General features: G+C 43.7%; 1 protein-coding gene and 1 pseudogene across 1 annotated transcript; one reads left to right on the forward strand and one right to left on the reverse strand.

Annotated features, from left to right (window-relative positions):
• Positions 1 to 2,484: 2,484 nt before the first annotated feature.
• LOC123441400 lies at positions 2,485 to 4,559 on the reverse strand (annotated as a pseudogene).
• Positions 4,560 to 7,368: 2,809 nt separating this feature from the next.
• LOC123439344 (putative disease resistance protein RGA4) lies at positions 7,369 to 10,525 on the forward strand. The gene has a single exon (XM_045116070.1). The coding sequence runs from the start codon at positions 7,464 to 7,466 to the stop codon at positions 10,509 to 10,511; it is 3,048 nt and encodes a 1,015-aa protein (XP_044972005.1). The 5' UTR covers positions 7,369 to 7,463; the 3' UTR covers positions 10,512 to 10,525.
• Positions 10,526 to 22,171: the final 11,646 nt, after the last annotated feature.

Consider the following 22,171-nt stretch of genomic DNA (forward strand, 5'->3'; position numbering starts at 1 on the left):
GTGACGAGCAGCACAACAAACCAAAAAAACAAAAAAGAAAAAAAGAATGCCAACACCGACAGCTCGACAAAGCACGGATGAACCGCAATCGCTGCGTCCTCCAGAATTGACCCACCACGATCTAAGGCTCCGATCCTCCGCGTACCAAGCAGCACCTTCAACAAGGGATGTGATGACGCTGCTGCCCGGACGTGTTCTAGGGTTTCCCCCGGTACGCGGAGGGGAGAGGGGGATGGAGACCACCAACACCCTCCAAGAAGGAATGGTGGCACCCGCAGGCGTCACCGCATCGAAGCCGGACGAACTGGCAAGGATTTCTCCCGCACTCAAAACCCCGCCACCCAACCGGACCGGAGCCAACCAGCCACCCCGCCGTCCACCAGCATGCGCCACCACGGTCGCGACACCACCCATGCTGCCTCACTGAGATCACCATCACGAGGCCAAGAGGACGAAGAGAGGGCGCTTGGCGACGGGAGCTGCAACACCGTAGCCGTGCGGGAGGGAACCACCTCCACCGCTGTCGTGCGGAGGACCGCTGCCTCCGGCACCATCGCAGTCGCCGACCGGATGCACGAGCAGGGTAAACCAGGCCACCCGTGGCCTGGCCGGGCCCGAATCGGGCCCAGTAAACACCGCAGGCCACGCTGCAGCAGGGCGGCGCCAGCGCCGCCAGCACCCCACAGCCCATCGACGTTCCCCCTTCTCCCGGAAGCCACGCCGCCGACCCGCCCAGACCCAGATGGGGTCCTAAAGGGCCTAGATCTGGGCCGAGCGGGCGTCGCGCCACCCCGTCGCCAACGGCGCCGCCGCCGCCCAGGCGATCTCCCATGTCGCACGAGGAAACTCTGCCACCTAGGAACACCCGCCGGTGCCGTTCCGCCCCATGCCGGAGAGCAACCGGGAGGGGAATGGCCAGGGGCCGCCGCCGTCAGCGGCGCCCGGGCCAGGCCCGGCAGCAGGCGCCGGCGACGACTGCGAGGAGGGAGGGGTGGGGGAGAGCTGGAGGAGGAAGGCCCTGGCGCGGCCGGTCGCTCGCGGGGCGACGCGGTTGCGAGCATACATGTCTCATAAGTGAACATTTTTATACCTAAGTGAATATCTTTTTATCATTATTGTGTTTCTATTTTCCTATGTACCTTTTCTCCTTTTTGCTGTTTTTTTATTCTTTTTATGTTCACGCTCCTGTTTTTTATCTTTTTGGTTTTTTGGAATTTCTCCTTTCCCAAACGAATATTTTTTTAAACAACAAATATTATTAGAATATGATATAAAAATTATTTAAATGCACCACGAACATTTATAAGAAAACATGAAGTATTTTTTATACATGTTGAACATTTTTAAATACATATTATATGTTTTAAAAATACACTTTGATTATTTTTTAGGCATGACAAACCTTTTTCTAAATACGTACAACATTTTTTTGGTACAGAACAAACATTCATAAAACAACATTTTTTTATGAATGTGTGAACACTTGTTTCAAATACGTTAATATCTGTAAAAATATCTGGGCACCGTTTTAAGCATATGGTCATCTAAGAAAAATAAGTACACATGTATTTTTTTTTTTAGGTTTCCCACGCTTTATTAATTTGGAACAATATTCAAAGGAAAACTCTTGTTTTAAACTGACGGATCGACGCGTGGGTCCATTGTGCTAAACTTTTCTGACAAGGTCAGGTTAGTGATTTGTGCCCAATTTCATAGTCGATGGATGTAAAGAAAGAATATGTATTGTGCCCATGTTCTGACGCACAGTCCTAGCCTAGCTCGCCGTGGCAATGCACTGTGCCTATGTTCTTAGCTCTAAGCCGCTACAAAGAAAGAAGGAATTGAACTGCATCCTTGTCCTTATCACTTTTCATCTGATTTCTAGAGCTCAGATATGGATCTACAGCTTGATTTAATAGAAATTAGGCAGCCATTGGAGAAGCAGAAAATCCGTCAAAAAATCACAATGCCAAATCCAACTACGTTGATAGAGGCCAGCAACGCAGGGGGCACTGAGATTCACAATACCAAAAGAAGCATCACTCTCGATCCAACTACGTTGATAGAGGGGCCAGCAACGCAGTGGGCACTGAAATTGACAAAGCATAAGAACTTTGGATCCTGAAATTCTGTTAAGCACAGCAAATACAATGCATCATGCTCTCAGAGTAGAAAATGTAACACTTGCCAACCTATGTGCGGCAGCCGGCAGGAAACATGAAACTGAAATATCAGTTCAATAGACAAAAACTGTCAACACTAATGCCCCTTTTGCATGAGCAAGGAAAACATTCAAGGCAAAGCAAAAGATGTCATTCGGATTTGCGGACCTCATACCAAAGAACACCCAAGATGGTGTTTTCATTACACTGGTGATTAGGATAGTTTCCCTTGTTATTCATAAAATCTGCAGGATTGTTAAGACCTCAAACATGACGCTGAACCTGGTAGCATTTCACTCAGACCTCATCATTGCAGGCTGCATTTCACTCAGACCTCAAACATGACGCTGAACCTGGTAGCAAGAGGAATGGATATGATGGCAGCACCCAGCGCAACGACAAATATACGGTGTGAGATGGAGAATGTAGCGCTCAGCTGTGGCTTCTTGAGAGGAAGATGGGGAGACAGTGGGCGGTTGGCAACAGGAGCCGACAGGGGATGACTTGTATGTAGGGATCGGTTTCCAGATGGAGGCATCTTCTGTCGCAGAGCTCCTAACGCGAACATGTGTAGCTCTTTGCTTGCCCAATGCTCGAGGAGTGTCTAAGGCCATCCATGTTGTTGAAAGACGAGTTGGAGGTACCAAACGCACATGAAGATAAAGGCGACAAATGTGACCGGCCTTAATAAAAAAGTAAGCTGCAGATTGTTATAGAGAAGAATAGCAAGAATGATGAAAAATAAAAAAAGTAAACTGGAGATTGTTATAGAGAAGAATAGCAAGAATGATGAAAACAATGTTGATAATAGTGTAATACCGTTTACACGTATCACAGCAACACCCGCTTTGCACTTGCACCCCTGAGAGACGCTCCATTCGCTCTCCGTGGTAAGTGCTCTTGGAGGAATTTGCTATGCTATTTGTACCTCCGAATTCTGAAATACTAGTTTGGAGATATCAAACAAGTACATAACAAGTCAATTGTATAGGTCGTAGTGATGCGCCTTTCAAGTGCATTCTTGTTGTGTACTTGTGTAGGATGTGTAATGGACTAACAGCTGAGGCGCAAGCTGGAAAGAGTATTACTAGATATGAGTGGTTTGATTGGGTGTGTTACAAGAGAGTGCATGTATATCTCATTTTTATCTGCATATGGGTTTGTGAGTCAGTTTGTTGTTTACTGAAGAACATCCATGTCTTAGTTCATAATAAAACTTTGGCATGCAATTGCTATATATTTGTCCATTCCTGCACAAAGAACCGATATCAATACATGAGCATCAGCACACTTGGGTCATAAAGAAAGTGGTCAGGTCACTTTGTCTACTGAACTCGGAAAGATCAGATTCATGTCCATACTGCTAAATATATACCAATACCAACTGAAACTAGCGAGTTCTTTATTTTGAAAAACAGATCAAATGATGCAATTTAACGAATTTCCGGTAAACCCCAAAACTAAGGGTGCGATAAGCCAGCTGTCGAGATAAGCTAGAGCGAAAATAAGCTAGTGAAATCACATAGACATGAAATCGCCGTAGAAATCCTTTTACTGGAAACAAATTGAGATGATTTTCAGCAAATCCGCGTAGTTAATGAATTGCTAATTTCTTGTTGGTCTGTTTCTTTACTAATTTTTTGCAAATCGTTTCCTTGCCAACTCATCCATGTATGATAATACAAACAAATCGAATCTTAGCAGAAAAAATATGCAAAAAAAGAAAAAGAAACTTAATATAACACAACAGATCTTATTTCAGCATGACAAGCATCCAGTGAAACTGATGTTTACAGGGCTGGGTGGGCCTGCTGCATCTCCTCGTTTTCTTTCCCCATCATTCCGGAGCCGTCGTCGCCGCCGCCGCCGTTCCCCTGCCAGGCCGTCGTCGTCTCCTCCCCCTCCAACTGAAACCGGCCCCTCCTCCATACAATCTTTAAGCGATTCCTCTCGGTTGCCTCCGCTATCCCCACGAATTGACGGCTTTATCCGCTCTCGCCGCAGCCAGGTTCTCCGCGTCCGAGGGCGCCACCTGCACGCCGATGGGCATGCAAGATCTGCGGCGACCACGATGTGTCTCTGCTGCTGCTGCCGCTGCTTCCGCCTCTTCCCAAGGTCTGTCGGTCCATCACATCAGAGTAATAGGCCATCAAAGTTAGATTAGATCCATCAAAGTTTACTGCTTGCCACGACTGCCATAGGGATGGATGTGCCTACTGGTTTGTCTTAACTCTTAACACCCACAAGAGCACCACTTGATTTTGGTTTATCTTAGTGTTTCTCGGTGTTGTCGAGCTCGTTGTCAATGTCACCGGCGGTGTCCATTGTTTCATCCTGCACGCCGAACCTCGGGCAGGACGCGGCGGCGACGGAGCCGGTCGTGATGATCTTGTCCATGTCGGTGTCGGTGTGGTTAAACTATAGCATCGAACCAGGCACGAATGGAGGACACCACGGCGCAGAGGCGGTGCAGGCGAGGCTGACGAGTACGCCGGTGGCGAGCAGTTGTACTGGGTGTTGAGACCGGCGTTGAACGCAAGTTACGCAAGGGAGGAAGTGCGCGGGTCGTGGCTGAAAACAGTGGGGAAGGAACGCTGCGGCGCGCGGGTGCGTAGCCCCAGGGCCGCAACAAAGGAGAGAGGTTGGTCGGAGATGCGATGCGTTGTTGGTGACTCCACGCGGCGCGTGGGTTGTGTCCGGGCAGATTCATCATTCCCGCTCGAGACGCCTCTCCATGACCGACCACCACTGCTGCCGCCGCGTCCCTGGCCCTCCTGGCGTCGAGCCTTCTCCGCCAGTCAGTTGTGACCGCCTCGCGGCACTGGACATCCGCCCACCACTGGGCGTCCGAAATGCCCGCCGGCCTAGCCATTGGCACCCTCGGCTTCCTCTGCTTCGGCTGGGTGGAATCGGCAGCGGTAGCGGGACAAGGGACGGTGTACTTCTTTGGTGGCATGGCGGCCGGATGGCGGGAGCGGCGGGGAGGGGAGAAGGGAAAGTAGTGAGGAAATGGAGGGAAAGGGAAGGAGAAAATGATGAGAATAGGCCCGTTTGTCGTCGACAGCACGGACCCACTCGACTTTTCGCTTCGGTCGGCGCCCCCAGGCGCCCCCGAGGGGCTGGGTTCGGCTCGGGTTCGCCGGCTGTTATTTCGGTCCAAACCGGCGCTAAACGAAGAATTGGGAGCGAGGTATTGGGCTGATTTTTCCCCGCTGGCGCTAAAAAAGGCGTCGTGGGGGTGTGTTGCTGGTGCATGCGTGGCACTTGTGCAACTTGGAAGTTTCTCTTTTTTTCGTAGATTCGTATTTTTAAAATGTTTTATCTTTTAAACCGCGCGTCCAAATCTCGAACCGTTTTCATCATTTGATTTTTTGCTTCGAAATCTTCAAAACTAGATCCTATGTTGATAGGTTTTGACGAACCTTAAAAAACGGACCAAAAAAATCATGGCTCTCGCGGTAGGAAAAAAAACATAAAACACGTTTTGTCCGCGTTTTTTTCCTTTTGAAAGGCACACCCGTGCCTCTCACGAAGTAAAAATCGTGCCTCTCGCGAAAAAACACGTTTTTTTCTTTCCGAGAGACACGAACGTGTCTTTCAAAAGGAAAAATCGTGTCTCTCATGAAAAAAAACAAAAAAAATACATTATTTTTTTTCTTTTCGAGCAAAGATAAAATTGTATCTCTCATGAAAAATAAATAAAAAACACTTTATTTTTTCCTTTTACGAAAGGCCCGGCCGTTATTTTTTGTCGGATAGTAATGCATTGGGAGGATTTCTCTGCGCAAGAAAGATTGCACAATCTATCTGGATGATGAGGTGGGCACATTAAGTACAACAATTTTATATACTTCCATTTGGACTGGACTAAGTCAACAGAATTCCCTTATCACAAAAAAAAAGTTTGACTGTCTTGAAGTGCTACTTGGCCTAATCTATGCATCATTAGGCGGTTGGCAGTGACGAACGCTACCACTAAATTAGTACGTACTCCCTCCGTCTCAAAATAAGTGTCTCAACTTTATATTAGTTTTAATATAAAATTATATTAAGCTTGAGACACTTAGTTTGGGACGAAGGGAGTACACAGCAAGGAATTAATACTAAGCAGCTTGCCGATCGCTTTCACAAGACTCGGCACGCCTTTGCTGAATATATATGCTGTCTGTTTTAGCCTGCATTTTTCTACAGAAGCAGAGGAGGGGGACGACTTTTTACCACCTAGTGTTGTCTCTTTGGGTATCCAACCACTGCTTTATTTGCTCTCTTGCTTGTCTCCAGTAGGCTGCTAGCAAGGCATCAGCAAATCAAGCAGGTAAATTGAAGATATCGTTCGCCCTATTCTCGCTAGTTGATCGCGGTTTGCATCTACTCCCCTCGGAGGAAATTTTGTCTTGGCGCGCGTGCTCGTTCCTTTGCTCTTGGTCCACCGATCACTAACTCAAGCTGGATTCAGGTAGTCCGCTGGAGACAGGAAACAGTCTGTGGCTCTGTGCTAACACGCACCGTGCCTCTCTCCTCTTGCAGCATGCTCATCAGTGGCTTATCAGTTTAGTTACTGACCCGTGTTCAGGTACATATTCCATCTCAATGCATGGTCTGCACCTTGATAGCAAAAACACGCACCGGCACTCCTTTTGTTCACTAGTTTTTAGATGATCTACTGCAGGTGATGGCAGCATGGTTTTATTCTTGGTTACTTGATTGATGATCTTGTGAGCAGTGATGGGCTGATCGAAGCAACCCGTGTCTTCAAGGTGATCAATATTGATTCGTAAAGTAGATGATTTTTTTTTTCCATGTTGTAACTTGGAAGACTGCTTTCTAAGGTAAAGACTAATCTCTCTGTTTACTACTTAGATTAAAATACAACACTTACTTAGTGCAACATTTTCTGTGATTCAATATGTACACTGTTACGCAGCTGCTATGTGATGGTTCTTCAACTGTCAAAAGCATGCCGATAAATCATTTTAATGCACAAAACTAAAGTACGTGTAAATTTGTAAACACAAAAAATGAAGATATGGAATGCCGACTCGGGATTTTAGACCACAATTAATATGTGACACTATTCAGGGCTCTGAATTTGTATGTACGTTACAGAGCTTCATTATGCAAGATTTGTTGAAAATGTAAATGGCAAGTCACTAGTGATATCTTTCACACCTTCTAAGACTTGTCTCTGTTTTGAAAGCATGTTTACCTTGTGAATTCATTTTCACCCTTTAATTTTTGCAATCCCCCAACAGGCCAACCTGGTGTTTTTGGTGGGTCTCCTGAGCTGAGTTTCTCAGATCAATGGCAGCCATACTAGAATCTTTGCTTGGATCATGTGTCAATAAGTTGCAAAATATTATTAGTGATGAGGCCATACTGATTCTAGGGGTGGAAGAAGAGCTTGTAGAAGTGTTGCGACGGGTAGAACTAATACGTTGTTGTATATATGATGCTGAGAAAAGGAGAACAAAAGAGCTTGCAGTGAACAATTGGCTTGGTCAACTGAGAGATGTTATATATGATGTAGATGAAATCTTGGACGTGGCTAGATGCAAAGGAAGCAAGCTACTGCCTGACCATCCATCATCATCAAGCAAATCAGCTTCCTACAAAGGCCTTTCAGTTTCCTCTTGCTTTTGTAACATCGGGTCACGCCACGATGTGGCTGTTCGGATTAGAAGTCTGAACAAAAGGATAGACAACATCTCAAAAGATACAACATTTTTAACATTCAGCAGTAGTACACAACCTACTGGAAATGGTCCAACATCCAAATTGATAAGAAGTTCCAACCTTGTTGAGCCCAACCTTGTGGGAAAGGAGATCATACATTCTAGCAAGAAGTTGGTAGGCTTAGCACTTGCTCACAAGGAAAATAAGTCTTATAAGCTTGCTATTGTTGGGACAGGAGGAGTTGGTAAGACAACACTAGCTCAGAAAATATTCAATGACCAAAAAATAAAAGGAAGCTTCAAGCTACATGCATGGATTTGTGTTTCACGTGACTACAATGAAGTAACTATTCTAAAAGAGGTTCTTCGAAATATTGGTGTGCATCATGAGCAAGGAGAAACCATAGCAGAACTGCAGAGAAAGCTTGCAGAAACAATTGAAGGGAAGAGTTTCTTTCTGGTTTTAGATGATGTGTGGCATCCTAATGTTTGGACGGATTTATTAAGACCCCCATTCCATACAACAATTTCCGGAGTAATATTGATAACCACACGAGATGATCAAATTGCAGTGAGAATAGGCATACAACATACCCATCAAGTTGATCTCATGTCAGTAGAGGTGGGGTGGGAGCTACTTTGGAAGAGCATGAACATTGTCGAGGAGAAAGAAGTGCATAATTTGAAGACAACGGGGATGGAGATTGTTCGTAAATGTGGTCGCCTCCCTCTTTCAATTAAGGTTACTTCTAGTGCTTTGGCAAGCAGAGATCTAACTGAGAATGAATGGAGAAAGTTTTTAGGTAAATACTCTGGCCCTCATGGGATGCTCTCTGATGACATAGAAGGCGTCCTATACGTAAGCTATGATGAATTACCGCATCGTCTGAAACAATGTTTCCTTTATTGTGCTTTGTATACTGAAGATTCTATCATGTACCGTGGTGTAATTACGAAGTTATGGATTGCTGAAGGCTTCATTGAGGAGCAACAAGGCCAGCTACTAGAAGACATAGCGGAAGGGTACTACTATGAGCTAATCCATCGGAATCTCCTCCAACCAGATAACACAATTTTTAACCAATCTCAATGCAGAATGCATGACCTCTTAAGACAGCTTGCTTGCAAATTATCACGGGAGGAATGTTTTATTGGAGACGTTGAAACATTACGGGGTGAGAATATCTTAAAATTGCGACGTCTTTCTGTTGTCAGTAAGAAGGATAAATTAGTGTTACCTAGCATGGATAACATGGCAGTTAAGGTGAGGACATTCCTTGCTTTTTATGGTCCATGGAGAATTGAGGATACATTGTTCAAGAGATTTCTACTTCTTCGTGTTTTAGCCTTGAATTACTCAATTGTGCAAAACATTCCAGATTATATAGGAAAACTGATCCATCTACGTCTGCTTGATCTTGGTCATACTGGCATATCTCATCTTCCAGAATCCATTGGATCCCTAAAGAATCTTCAAGTATTGAGCTTGATAAATTGTGATGCTCTGCACATTCTCCCGTTGGCGATAACCCAATTATGCAATCTACGATGTCTTCGTCTTACTGGCACAAAAGTAAATCAGGTCCCAAAAGGGATAGGAAATTTGAATTTGCTCACTGAATTACGAGGATTTCTAGTCGGCGACAGAAGTGATAATTCTGATGTACAAGATGGGTGGAAGTTGGAAGAGTTGTCTTCTTTGCCGCACATGATGTATCTCAATCTTGTTAAATTGGAAAGAACGGCTCATTGCCGTATAAATTTAGTGTTGGCGGACAAAAAGCATCTAAAAGAACTGGTACTAGAGTGGACCGCACATGGAGAGGGACCATATTCAGAAGATGTTAGCAATGCTGAGAAGGTCTTTGAGCTGTTAGTACCTCCACGAAACCTGGAAACCCTTTATATATTTGGATTCTGTGGTAAGAGGTATCCCACGTGGTTTGGTACCATATGTTTGTCTTCACTAACACACTTGTTCCTAAAAAATCTACGATCATGTGTGGATCTTCCACCTGTCGGCCAGCTACCAAACTTGAAATTTCTAAGAATTGATGGAGCACAGGCAGTTACCAAGGTTGGACCTGAATTTGTTGGCTACAGGATGAGTGAACCGATATGCAATGTGTTTGTTGCCTTCCCTAAACTTGAATGGTTCTTCATTAAGGATATGCCCAACTGGGAGGAGTGGTCTTTTTTGAAGGAAGTGGGAAATGTTGTTGATGAAGGAGAGGATGGTGATGGTGAGATTTGTAATGGTGATGCGCAATCTACACGATTGCAACTACTACCTTGTTTGGTGAAGTTGAAAGTCGAAGGTTGCCCCAAGCTGAGTGTTCTCCCACGACAGCTTGGAGATGACACCACCAGCCTGAAGGAGCTCTTGTTAATTGGAGCGAACAACTTGAAGGCTGTGGAGGACCTCTCAATACTCGAGCTCCTTGTCATTGAGGATTGTGAAGGCCTCGAGAAGGTCTCCAACCTCCCTCAAGTGTTAAAATTGCAAGTACGTGGTTGTTCAAACTTAAGCCATGTAGAGGGGTTGGGCAATTTGCAGCAGCTGGGGTTGGGCGAGGATATGCAGGAGATATCTTCCCGTTGGGTGCGTGAACTTCAGAACCAGCACCAGCGACTTCATGGTGAAGACCTGGATGTCTACACACTGTCTACCTGTTAGATGGCAATGAAAGCACAAGGTATGAACATTGCATATATAACGGTTGGACATTTTGTTTTGTGTCTTTGATTGTGTGAACCATAATTAATTTGCATTTTTAGTTTCTTACAACACAATTTTCTGCCTCATCATACTGGATAGCTGCATAAATTGTACTCCCTCTGTCTCAAAATAAGTGTCGGTGATCTATTACAAAATGTATACTAATTTAGTACAAAATCTGTAACACTTATTTTGGAACGGAGGGAGTACATATTGAGCCATTAAACTTATGCAACAGAATTGCTTAGATTGTATATGTCCACATGTATTTACCCCCTACGCTCATCATATTTTCATTGCTTTTGTTAACCCAATAGTACATTTCTTTTGTTAACCCACATGTATTTACCCCCCACATGTATTTACTTCTAATTATTATTTGTTCCCTAATTCAAGCAATATTCTGAACAGAAGTGCCTCAGCCTGGACTGATGCCACAGTTCGTTTCGACATGCAAAACGCATGTGACACATCCTAAGCCTGTCAATGGTGAAGTTGTGCAAGTACCTTCATCTGTAGCAAGCTGGACAGGCTGCACTGTATCGAATTTCGTCTTGTGTTTTCTTCCTGAACATGAGCCGGAGACCTCTGCTGCACTTAAAATGTGTGTCATGGTTTCGTTCTTTGGATGAAACCAACATATTTCATTTTATTTCTTTCTGAACTTGGCACCGGAGGCCTTTGTTGTACTGAAGCTGTATTGAATGTAGTAGGTGATTTTTATTCTGGCATGCTTGGATACTTCGAATATGAGCGGTGTTTCGTTTTGTTTCTTTCTGAACTTGGGTCGGATTGTAAATTATACCCTGGTTGTTGCAGGAAGTGGTTGGTGGATGGCCATGCTGCTAAACTGATAGAGCCGCAGACCGAGCAGGGCACGACGTGTGCAGTGCGGTGAATTTCAGGAGCAGAATGACGGCAACCTGAGTGGAGGGCGAAACTGCAGAAGATGAAGGCAGAGACGCTCAGCTGCACTTTGAAGCAGTTGTCTGTGGAAAAAGCATCAAATATGTAGGGCAAGCTGTGTTCTCCGCAACTGCTCTTGGGGAATATTAGATTAATTAGACTGCAGGTTGTGATTCAACTGAATCGAGGTGTGTCTCTTGTACGTTTGAGGTCGAAACCTGGGGGCGGCGGCTGGAAACGTGTCCCCCCCCCCAACCGAAAAAACATCGACACAAAACGCGTCGTCGAGTATATTGGAGGATGAAACGGCTGAAGATGCTCTAATGAACCTGTATTGGATGCAATAAGTGATTTTTATTTACGGTGCAATAGGTTACTTTTTATTCTGGCATGCTTGGATACTTCGAATATGAGTGGTGTTTCGTTTTGTTTGTTTCTGAACTTGGGTCGGGTTGTAAATTATACCTTGGTTGTTGCAGGAAGTGGTTGGTGGATGGCCATGCTGCTAAGCTGACAGAGCCACATACCGACGAGGGCACGACGTGTGCAGTGCGGTGAATTTCAGGAGCACAATGACGGCAACCTGAGCGGAGGGCGAAACTGCGGAAGATGAAGGCAGAGACGCTCAGCTGAACTTTGAAGCAGTTGTTTGTGGAAAAAGCATCAAATATGTAGGGCAAGCTGTGTTCTCCGCAACTGCTCTTGGGGAATATTAGATTAATTAGACTGCAGGTTGTGATTCAACTGAATCGAGGTGTGTCTCTTGTATGTTTGAGGTCGAAACCTAGGGGCGGCGGCTGGAAACGTGTCCCCCCTCCAACCGAAAAAACATCGACACAAAACGCGTCGTCGAGTATATTGGGGGATGAAACGGCTGAAGATGCTCTAATGAACCTGTATTGGATGCAATAAGTGATTTTTATTTACGGTGCAATAGGTTACTTTCTATTTTGGCATGCTTGACTACTTCGAATATGAGTGGTGTTTCGTTTTGTTTGTTTCTGAACTTGGGTCGGGTTGTAAATTATACCTTGGTTGTTGCAGGAAGTGGTTGGTGGATGGCCATGCTGCTAAGCTGACAGAGCCACAGACCGACCAGGGCACGACGTGTGCAGTGCGGTGAATTTCAGGAGCAGAATGACGGCAACCTCAGCGGAGGGCGGAACTGTGGAAGATTTTTTTGTGTGAAAAAGGAAGAACCGAGTCCCCGGCCTCTGCATCAATCGATGCATGCAGCTATATTATTCAAAAATAGAAAGTACCATCATAGGTCCAGATAAGTCTGTAGTTCGAAATGAAAAAGGAACTAATAAATAAACAATCTATTAAAAAAGTTGTGACATCCGGCATGCTGCTAAGCTGACAGAGCCACATACCGACGAGGGCACGACGTGTGCAGTGCGGTGAATTCCAGGAGCAGAATGACGGCAACCTCAGCGGAGGGCGGAACTGCGGAAGATGAAGAAGACAGAGGCGCTCAGCTGCACTTTGAAGCAGCTGTGTGTTGGAAAAGCATGAAACATGATAGGTGATGGACATGGAGTTTCTCAGCCCGAGCTCAACAGTAAAATCAAAACTAATTAAAAATAATGTTTTTTATAAACATTGACAAAAATTCTAAAATCTTGCAAAATTTTATCATAAAATCACATTTGCGTAAGGCATGGCAAAAAGAACGAATACTCTAAAAATGCTACTTTCAAAAGCATGTTGGAATACCGATTTTGTAATTTTCTTCACGACTTCTGGAAATGTGATTTCATAATGAATTTTTGCAACCTGTTAAATTTTTTATCAATGTCTGTCACCAGTAAAATTCAGATTGTTTTGAATTGTTTTTATTTTATTTTACTGTTCATGAGCTGGGTCGGAGAATACAACAGACAATAAAAATCACTTATTGTATCAGTCAGGTTGTGATTCAACTGAATCGAGGTGTGTCTCTTGTATGTTTGAGGTCGAAACCTGGGGGCGGCGGCTGGAAACGTGTCCCCCCCCCCAACCGAAAAAACATCGACACAAAACGCGTCGTCGAGTATATTGGGGGATGAAACGGCTGAAGATGCTCTAATGAACCTGTATTGGATGCAATAAGTGATTTTTATTTACGGTGCAATAGGTTACTTTCTATTTTGGCATGCTTGACTACTTCGAATATGAGTGGTGTTTCGTTTTGTTTGTTTCTGAACTTGGGTCGGGTTGTAAATTATACCTTGGTTGTTGCAGGAAGTGGTTGGTGGATGGCCATGTTGCTAAGCTGACAGAGCCACAGACCGACCAGGGCACGACGTGTGCAGTGCGGTGAATTTCAGGAGCAGAATGACGGCAACCTCAGCGGAGGGCGGAACTGTGGAAGATTTTTTTGTGTGGAAAAGGAAGAACCGAGTCCCCGGCCTCTGCATCAATCGATGCATGCAGCTATATTATTCAAAAATAGAAAGTACCATCATAGGTCCAGATAAGTCTGTAGTTCGAAATGAAAAAGGAACTAATAAATAAACAATCTATTAAAAAAGTTGTGACATCCGGCATGCTGCTAAGCTGACAGAGCCACATACCGACGAGGGCACGACGTGTGCAGTGCGGTGAATTCCAGGAGCAGAATGACGGGAACCTCAGCGGAGGGCGGAACTGCGGAAGATGAAGAAGACAGAGGCGCTCAGCTGCACTTTGAAGCAGCTGTGTGTTGGAAAAGCATGAAACATGATAGGTGATGGACATGGAGTTTCTCAGCCCGAGCTCAACAGTAAAATCAAAACTAATTAAAAATAATGTTTTTTATAAACATTGACAAAAATCCTAAAATCTTGCAAAATTTTATCATAAAATCACATTTGCGTAAGGCATGGCAAAAAGAACGAATACTCTAAAAATGCTACTTTCAAAAGCATGTTGGAATACCGATTTTGTAATTTTCTTCACGACTTCTGGAAATGTGATTTCATAATGAATTTTTGCAACCTGTTAATTTTTTTATCAATGTCTGTCACCAGTAAAATTCAGATTGTTTTGAATTGTTTTTATTTTATTTTACTGTTCATGAGCTGGGTCGGAGAATACAACAGACAATAAAAATCACTTATTGTATCAGTCAGGTTGTGATTCAACTGAATCGAGGTGTGTCTCTTGTATGTTTGAGGTCGAAACCTGGGGGCGGCGGCTGGAAACGTGTCCCCCCCCCAACCGAAAAAACATCGACACAAAACGCGTCGTCGAGTATATTGGGGGATGAAACGGCTGAAGATGCTCTAATGAACCTGTATTGGATGAGATAAGTGATTTTTATTTACGGTGCAATAGGTTACTTTCTATTTTGGCATGCTTGACTACTTCGAATATGAGTGGTGTTTCGTTTTGTTTGTTTCTGAACTTGGGTCGGGTTGTAAATTATACCTTGGTTGTTGCAGGAAGTGGTTGGAGGATGGCCATGCTGCTAAGCTGACAGAGCCACAGACCGACCAGGGCACGACGTGTGCAGTGCGGTGAATTTCAGGAGCAGAATGACGGCAACCTCAGCGGAGGGTGAATTTCAGGAGCAGAATGACGGCAACCTCAGCGGAGGGCGGAACTGTGGAAGATTTTTTTGTGTGGAAAAGGAAGAACCGAGTCCCCGGCCTCTGCATCAATCGATGCATGCAGCTATATTATTCAAAAATAGAAAGTACCATCATAGGTCCAGATAAGTCTGTAGTTCGAAATGAAAAAGGAACTAATAAATAAACAATCTATTAAAAAAGTTGTGACATCCGGCATGCTGCTAAGCTGACAGAGCCACATACCGACGAGGGCACGACGTGTGCAGTGCGGTGAATTCCAGGAGCAGAATGACGGCAACCTCAGCGGAGGGCGGAACTGCGGAAGATGAAGAAGACAGAGGCGCTCAGCTGCACTTTGAAGTAGCTGTGTGTTGGAAAAGCATGAAACATGATAGGTGATGGACATGGAGTTTCTCAGCCCGAGCTCAACAATAAAATCAAAACTAATTAAAAATAATGTTTTTTATAAACATTGACAAAAATTCTAAAATCTTGCAAAATTTTATCATAAAATCACATTTGCGTAAGGCATGGCAAAAAGAACGAATACTCTAAAAATGCTACTTTCAAAAGCATGTTGGAATACCGATTTTGTAATTTTCTTCACGACTTCTGGAAATGTGATTTCATAATGAATTTTTGCAACCTGTTAATTTTTTTATCAATGTCTGTCACCAGTAAAATTCAGATTGTTTTGAATTGTTTTTATTTTATTTTACTGTTCATGAGCTGGGTCGGAGAATACAACAGACAATAAAAATCACTTATTGTATCAGTCAGGTTGTGATTCAACTGAATCGAGGTGTGTCTCTTGTATGTTTGAGGTCGAAACCTGGGGGCGGCGGCTGGAAACGTGTCCCCCCCCCAACCGAAAAAACATCGACACAAAACGCGTCGTCGAGTATATTGGGGGATGAAACGGCTGAAGATGCTCTAATGAACCTGTATTGGATGCAATAAGTGATTTTTATTTACGGTGCAATAGGTTACTTTCTATTTTGGCATGCTTGACTACTTCGAATATGAGTGGTGTTTCGTTTTGTTTGTTTCTGAACTTGGGTCGGGTTGTAAATTATACCTTGGTTGTTGCAGGAAGTGGTTGGTGGATGGCCATGCTGCTAAGCTGACAGAGCCACAGACCGACCAGGGCACGACGTGTGCAGTGCGGTGAATTTCAGGAGCAGAATGACGGCAACCTCAGCGGAGGGCGGAACTGTGGAAGATTTTTTTGTGTGGAAAAGGAAGAACCGAGTCCCCGGCCTCTGCATCAATCGATGCATGCAGCTATATTATTCAAAAATAGAAAGTACCATCATAGGTCCAGATAAGTCTGTAGTTCGAAATGAAAAAGGAACTAATAAATAAACAATCTATTAAAAAAGTTGTGACATCCGGCATGCTGCTAAGCTGACAGAGCCACATACCGACGAGGGCACGACGTGTGCAGTGCGGTGAATTCCAGGAGCAGAATGACGGCAACCTCAGCGGAGGGCGGAACTGCGGAAGATGAAGAAGACAGAGGCGCTCAGCTGCACTTTGAAGCAGCTGTGTGTTGGAAAAGCATGAAACATGATAGGTGATGGACATGGAGTTTCTCAGCCCGAGCTCAACAGTAAAATCAAAACTAATTAAAAATAATGTTTTTTATAAACATTGACAAAAATTCTAAAATCTTGCAAAATTTTATCATAAAATCACATTTGCGTAAGGCATGGCAAAAAGAACGAATACTCTAAAAATGCTACTTTCAAAAGCATGTTGGAATACCGATTTTGTAATTTTCTTCACGACTTCTGGAAATGTGATTTCATAATGAATTTTTGCAACCTGTTAATTTTTTTATCAATGTCTGTCACCAGTAAAATTCAGATTGTTTTGAATTGTTTTTATTTTATTTTACTGTTCATGAGCTGGGTCGGAGAATACAACAGACAATAAAAATCACTTATTGTATCAGTCAGGTTGTGATTCAACTGAATCGAGGTGTGTCTCTTGTATGTTTGAGGTCGAAACCTGGGGGCGGCGGCTGGAAACGTGTCCCCCCCCCCCAACCGAAAAAACATCGACACAAAACGCGTCGTCGAGTATACTGGGGGATGAAACGGCTGAAGATGCTCTAATGAACCTGTATTGGATGAGATAAGTGATTTTTATTTACGGTGCAATAGGTTACTTTCTATTTTGGCATGCTTGACTACTTCGAATATGAGTGGTGTTTCGTTTTGTTTGTTTCTGAACTTGGGTCGGGTTGTAAATTATACCTTGGTTGTTGCAGGAAGTGGTTGGTGGATGGCCATGATGCTAAGCTGACAGAGCCACAGACCGACCAGGGCACGACGTGTGCAGTGCGGTGAATTTCAGGAGCAGAATGACGGCAACCTCAGCGGAGGGCGGAACTGTGGAAGATTTTTTTGTGTGGAAAAGGAAGAACCGAGTCCCCGGCCTCTGCATCAATCGATGCATGCAGCTATATTATTCAAAAATAGAAAGTACCATCATAGGTCCAGATAAGTCTGTAGTTCGAAATGAAAAAGGAACTAATAAATAAACAATCTATTAAAAAAGTTGTGACATCCGGCATGCTGCTAAGCTGACAGAGCCACATACCGACGAGGGCACGACGTGTGCAGTGCGGTGAATTCCAGGAGCAGAATGACGGCAACCTCAGCGGAGGGCGGAACTGCGGAAGATGAAGAAGACAGAGGCGCTCAGCTGCACTTTGAAGCAGCTGTGTGTTGGAAAAGCATGAAACATGATAGGTGATGGACATGGAGTTTCTCAGCCCGAGCTCAACAGTAAAATCAAAACTAATTAAAAATAATGTTTTTTATAAACATTGACAAAAATTCTAAAATCTTGCAAAATTTTATCATAAAATCACATTTGCGTAAGGCATGGCAAAAAGAACGAATACTCTAAAAATGCTACTTTCAAAAGCATGTTGGAATACCGATTTTGTAATTTTCTTCACGACTTCTGGAAATGTGATTTCATAATGAATTTTTGCAACCTGTTAATTTTTTTATCAATGTCTGTCACCAGTAAAATTCAGATTGTTTTGAATTGTTTTTATTTTATTTTACTGTTCATGAGCTGGGTCGGAGAATACAACAGACAATAAAAATCACTTATTGTATCAGTCAGGTTGTGATTCAACTGAATCGAGGTGTGTCTCTTGTATGTTTGAGGTCGAAACCTGGGGGCGGCGGCTGGAAACGTGTCCCCCCCCCAACCGAAAAAACATCGACACAAAACGCGTCGTCGAGTATACTGGGGGATGAAACGGCTGAAGATGCTCTAATGAACCTGTATTGGATGAGATAAGTGATTTTTATTTACGGTGCAATAGGTTACTTTCTATTTTGGCATGCTTGACTACTTCGAATATGAGTGGTGTTTCGTTTTGTTTGTTTCTCAACTTGGGTCGGGTTGTAAATTATACCTTGGTTGTTGCAGGAAGTGGTTGGTGGATGGCCATGATGCTAAGCTGACAGAGCCACAGACCGACCAGGGCACGACGTGTGCAGTGCGGTGAATTTCAGGAGCAGAATGACGGCAACCTCAGCGAAGGGCGGAACTGTGGAAGATTTTTTTGTGTGGAAAAGGAAGAACCGAGTCCCCGGCCTCTGCATCAATCGATGCATGCAGCTATATTATTCAAAAATAGAAAGTACCATCATAGGTCCAGATAAGTCTGTAGTTCGAAATGAAAAAGGAACTAATAAATAAACAATCTATTAAAAAAGTTGTGACATCCGGCATGCTGCTAAGCTGACAGAGCCACATACCGACGAGGGCACGACGTGTGCAGTGCGGTGAATTCCAGGAGCAGAATGACGGCAACCTCAGCGGAGGGCGGAACTGCGGAAGATGAAGAAGACAGAGGCGCTCAGCTGCACTTTGAAGCAGCTGTGTGTTGGAAAAGCATGAAACATGATAGGTGATGGACATGGAGTTTCTCAGCCCGAGCTCAACAGTAAAATCAAAACTAATTAAAAATAATGTTTTTTATAAACATTGACAAAAATTCTAAAATCTTGCAAAATTTTATCATAAAATCACATTTGCGTAAGGCATGGCAAAAAGAACGAATACTCTAAAAATGCTACTTTCAAAAGCATGTTGGAATACCGATTTTGTAATTTTCTTCACGACTTCTGGAAATGTGATTTCATAATGAATTTTTGCAACCTGTTAATTTTTTTATCAATGTCTGTCACCAGTAAAATTCAGATTGTTTTGAATTGTTTTTATTTTATTTTACTGTTCATGAGCTGGGTCGGAGAATACAACAGACAATAAAAATCACTTATTGTATCAGTCAGGTTGTGATTCAACTGAATCGAGGTGTGTCTCTTGTATGTTTGAGGTCGAAACCTGGGGGCGGCGGCTGGAAACGTGTCCCCCCCCCTAACCGAAAAAACATCGACACAAAACGCGTCGTCGAGTATACTGGGGGATGAAACGGCTGAAGATGCTCTAATGAACCTGTATTGGATGAGATAAGTGATTTTTATTTACGGTGCAATAGGTTACTTTCTATTTTGGCATGCTTGACTACTTCGAATATGAGTGGTGTTTCGTTTTGTTTGTTTCTGAACTTGGGTCGGGTTGTAAATTATACCTTGGTTGTTGCAGGAAGTGGTTGGTGGATGGCCATGATGCTAAGCTGACAGAGCCACAGACCGACCAGGGCACGACGTGTGCAGTGCGGTGAATTTCAGGAGCAGAATGACGGCAACCTCAGCGGAGGGCGGAACTGTGGAAGATTTTTTTGTGTGGAAAAGGAAGAACCGAGTCCCCGGCCTCTGCATCAATCGATGCATGCAGCTATATTATTCAAAAATAGAAAGTACCATCATAGGTCCAGATAAGTCTGTAGTTCGAAATGAAAAAGGAACTAATAAATAAACAATCTATTAAAAAAGTTGTGACATCCGGCATGCTGCTAAGCTGACAGAGCCACATACCGACGAGGGCACGACGTGTGCAGTGCGGTGAATTCCAGGAGCAGAATGACGGGAACCTCAGCGGAGGGCGGAACTGCGGAAGATGAAGAAGACAGAGGCGCTCAGCTGCACTTTGAAGCAGCTGTGTGTTGGAAAAGCATGAAACATGATAGGTGATGGACATGGAGTTTCTCAGCCCGAGCTCAACAGTAAAATCAAAACTAATTAAAAATAATGTTTTTTATAAACATTGACAAAAATTCTAAAATCTTGCAAAATTTTATCATAAAATCACATTTGCGTAAGGCATGGCAAAAAGAACGAATACTCTAAAAATGCTACTTTCAAAAGCATGTTGGAATACCGATTTTGTAATTTTCTTCACGACTTCTGGAAATGTGATTTCATAATGAATTTTTGCAACCTGTTAATTTTTTTATCAATGTCTGTCACCAGTAAAATTCAGATTGTTTTGAATTGTTTTTATTTTATTTTACTGTTCATGAGCTGGGTCGGAGAATACAACAGACAATAAAAATCACTTATTGTATCAGTCAGGTTGTGATTCAACTGAATCGAGGTGTGTCTCTTGTATGTTTGAGGTCGAAACCTGGGGGCGGCGGCTGGAAACGTGTCCCCCCCCAACCGAAAAAACATCGACACAAAACGCGTCGTCGAGTATACTGGGGGACGAAACGGCTGAAGATGCTCTAATGAACCTGTATTGGATGAGATAAGTGATTTTTATTTACGGTGCAATAGGTTACTTTCTATTTTGGCATGCTTGACTACTTCGAATATGAGTGGTGTTTCGTTTTGTTTGTTTCTGAACTTGGGTCGGGTTGTAAATTATACCTTGGTTGTTGCAGGAAGTGGTTGGTGGATGGCCATGATGCTAAGCTGACAGAGCCACAGACCGACCAGGGCACGACGTGTGCAGTGCGGTGAATTTCAGGAGCAGAATGACGGCAACCTCAGCGGAGGGCGGAACTGTGGAAGATTTTTTTGTGTGGAAAAGGAAGAACCGAGTCCCCGGCCTCTGCATCAATCGATGCATGCAGCTATATTATTCAAAAATAGAAAGTACCATCATAGGTCCAGATAAGTCTGTAGTTCGAAATGAAAAAGGAACTAATAAATAAACAATCTATTAAAAAAGTTGTGACATCCGGCATGCTGCTAAGCTGACAGAGCCACATACCGACGAGGGCACGACGTGTGCAGTGCGGTGAATTCCAGGAGCAGAATGACGGGAACCTCAGCGGAGGGCGGAACTGCGGAAGATGAAGAAGACAGAGGCGCTCAGCTGCACTTTGAAGCAGCTGTGTGTTGGAAAAGCATGAAACATGATAGGTGATGGACATGGAGTTTCTCAGCCCGAGCTCAACAGTAAAATCAAAACTAATTAAAAATAATGTTTTTTATAAACATTGACAAAAATTCTAAAATCTTGCAAAATTTTATCATAAAATCACATTTGCGTAAGGCATGGCAAAAAGAACGAATACTCTAAAAATGCTACTTTCAAAAGCATGTTGGAATACCGATTTTGTAATTTTCTTCACGACTTCTGGAAATGTGATTTCATAATGAATTTTTGCAACCTGTTAATTTTTTTATCAATGTCTGTCACCAGTAAAATTCAGATTGTTTTGAATTGTTTTTATTTTATTTTACTGTTCATGAGCTGGGTCGGAGAATACAACAGACAATAAAAATCACTTATTGTATCAGTCAGGTTGTGATTCAACTGAATCGAGGTGTGTCTCTTGTATGTTTGAGGTCGAAACCTGGGGGCGGCGGCTGGAAACGTGTCCCCCCCCCCCAACCGAAAAAACATCGACACAAAACGCGTCGTCGAGTATACTGGGGGATGAAACGGCTGAAGATGCTCTAATGAACCTGTATTGGATGAGATAAGTGATTTTTATTTACGGTGCAATAGGTTACTTTCTATTTTGGCATGCTTGACTACTTCGAATATGAGTGGTGTTTCGTTTTGTTTGTTTCTGAACTTGGGTCGGGTTGTAAATTATACCTTGGTTGTTGCAGGAAGTGGTTGGTGGATGGCCATGATGCTAAGCTGACAAAGCCACAGACCGACCAGGGCACGACGTGTGCAGTGCGGTGAATTTCAGGAGCAGAATGACGGCAACCTCAGCGGAGGGCGGAACTGTGGAAGATTTTTTTGTGTGGAAAAGGAAGAACCGAGTCCCCGGCCTCTGCA

Source organism: Hordeum vulgare, chromosome 3H (assembly GCF_904849725.1).
Source record: "Hordeum vulgare subsp. vulgare chromosome 3H, MorexV3_pseudomolecules_assembly, whole genome shotgun sequence".
Classification (NCBI taxonomy): Eukaryota; Viridiplantae; Streptophyta; class Magnoliopsida; order Poales; family Poaceae; genus Hordeum; species Hordeum vulgare.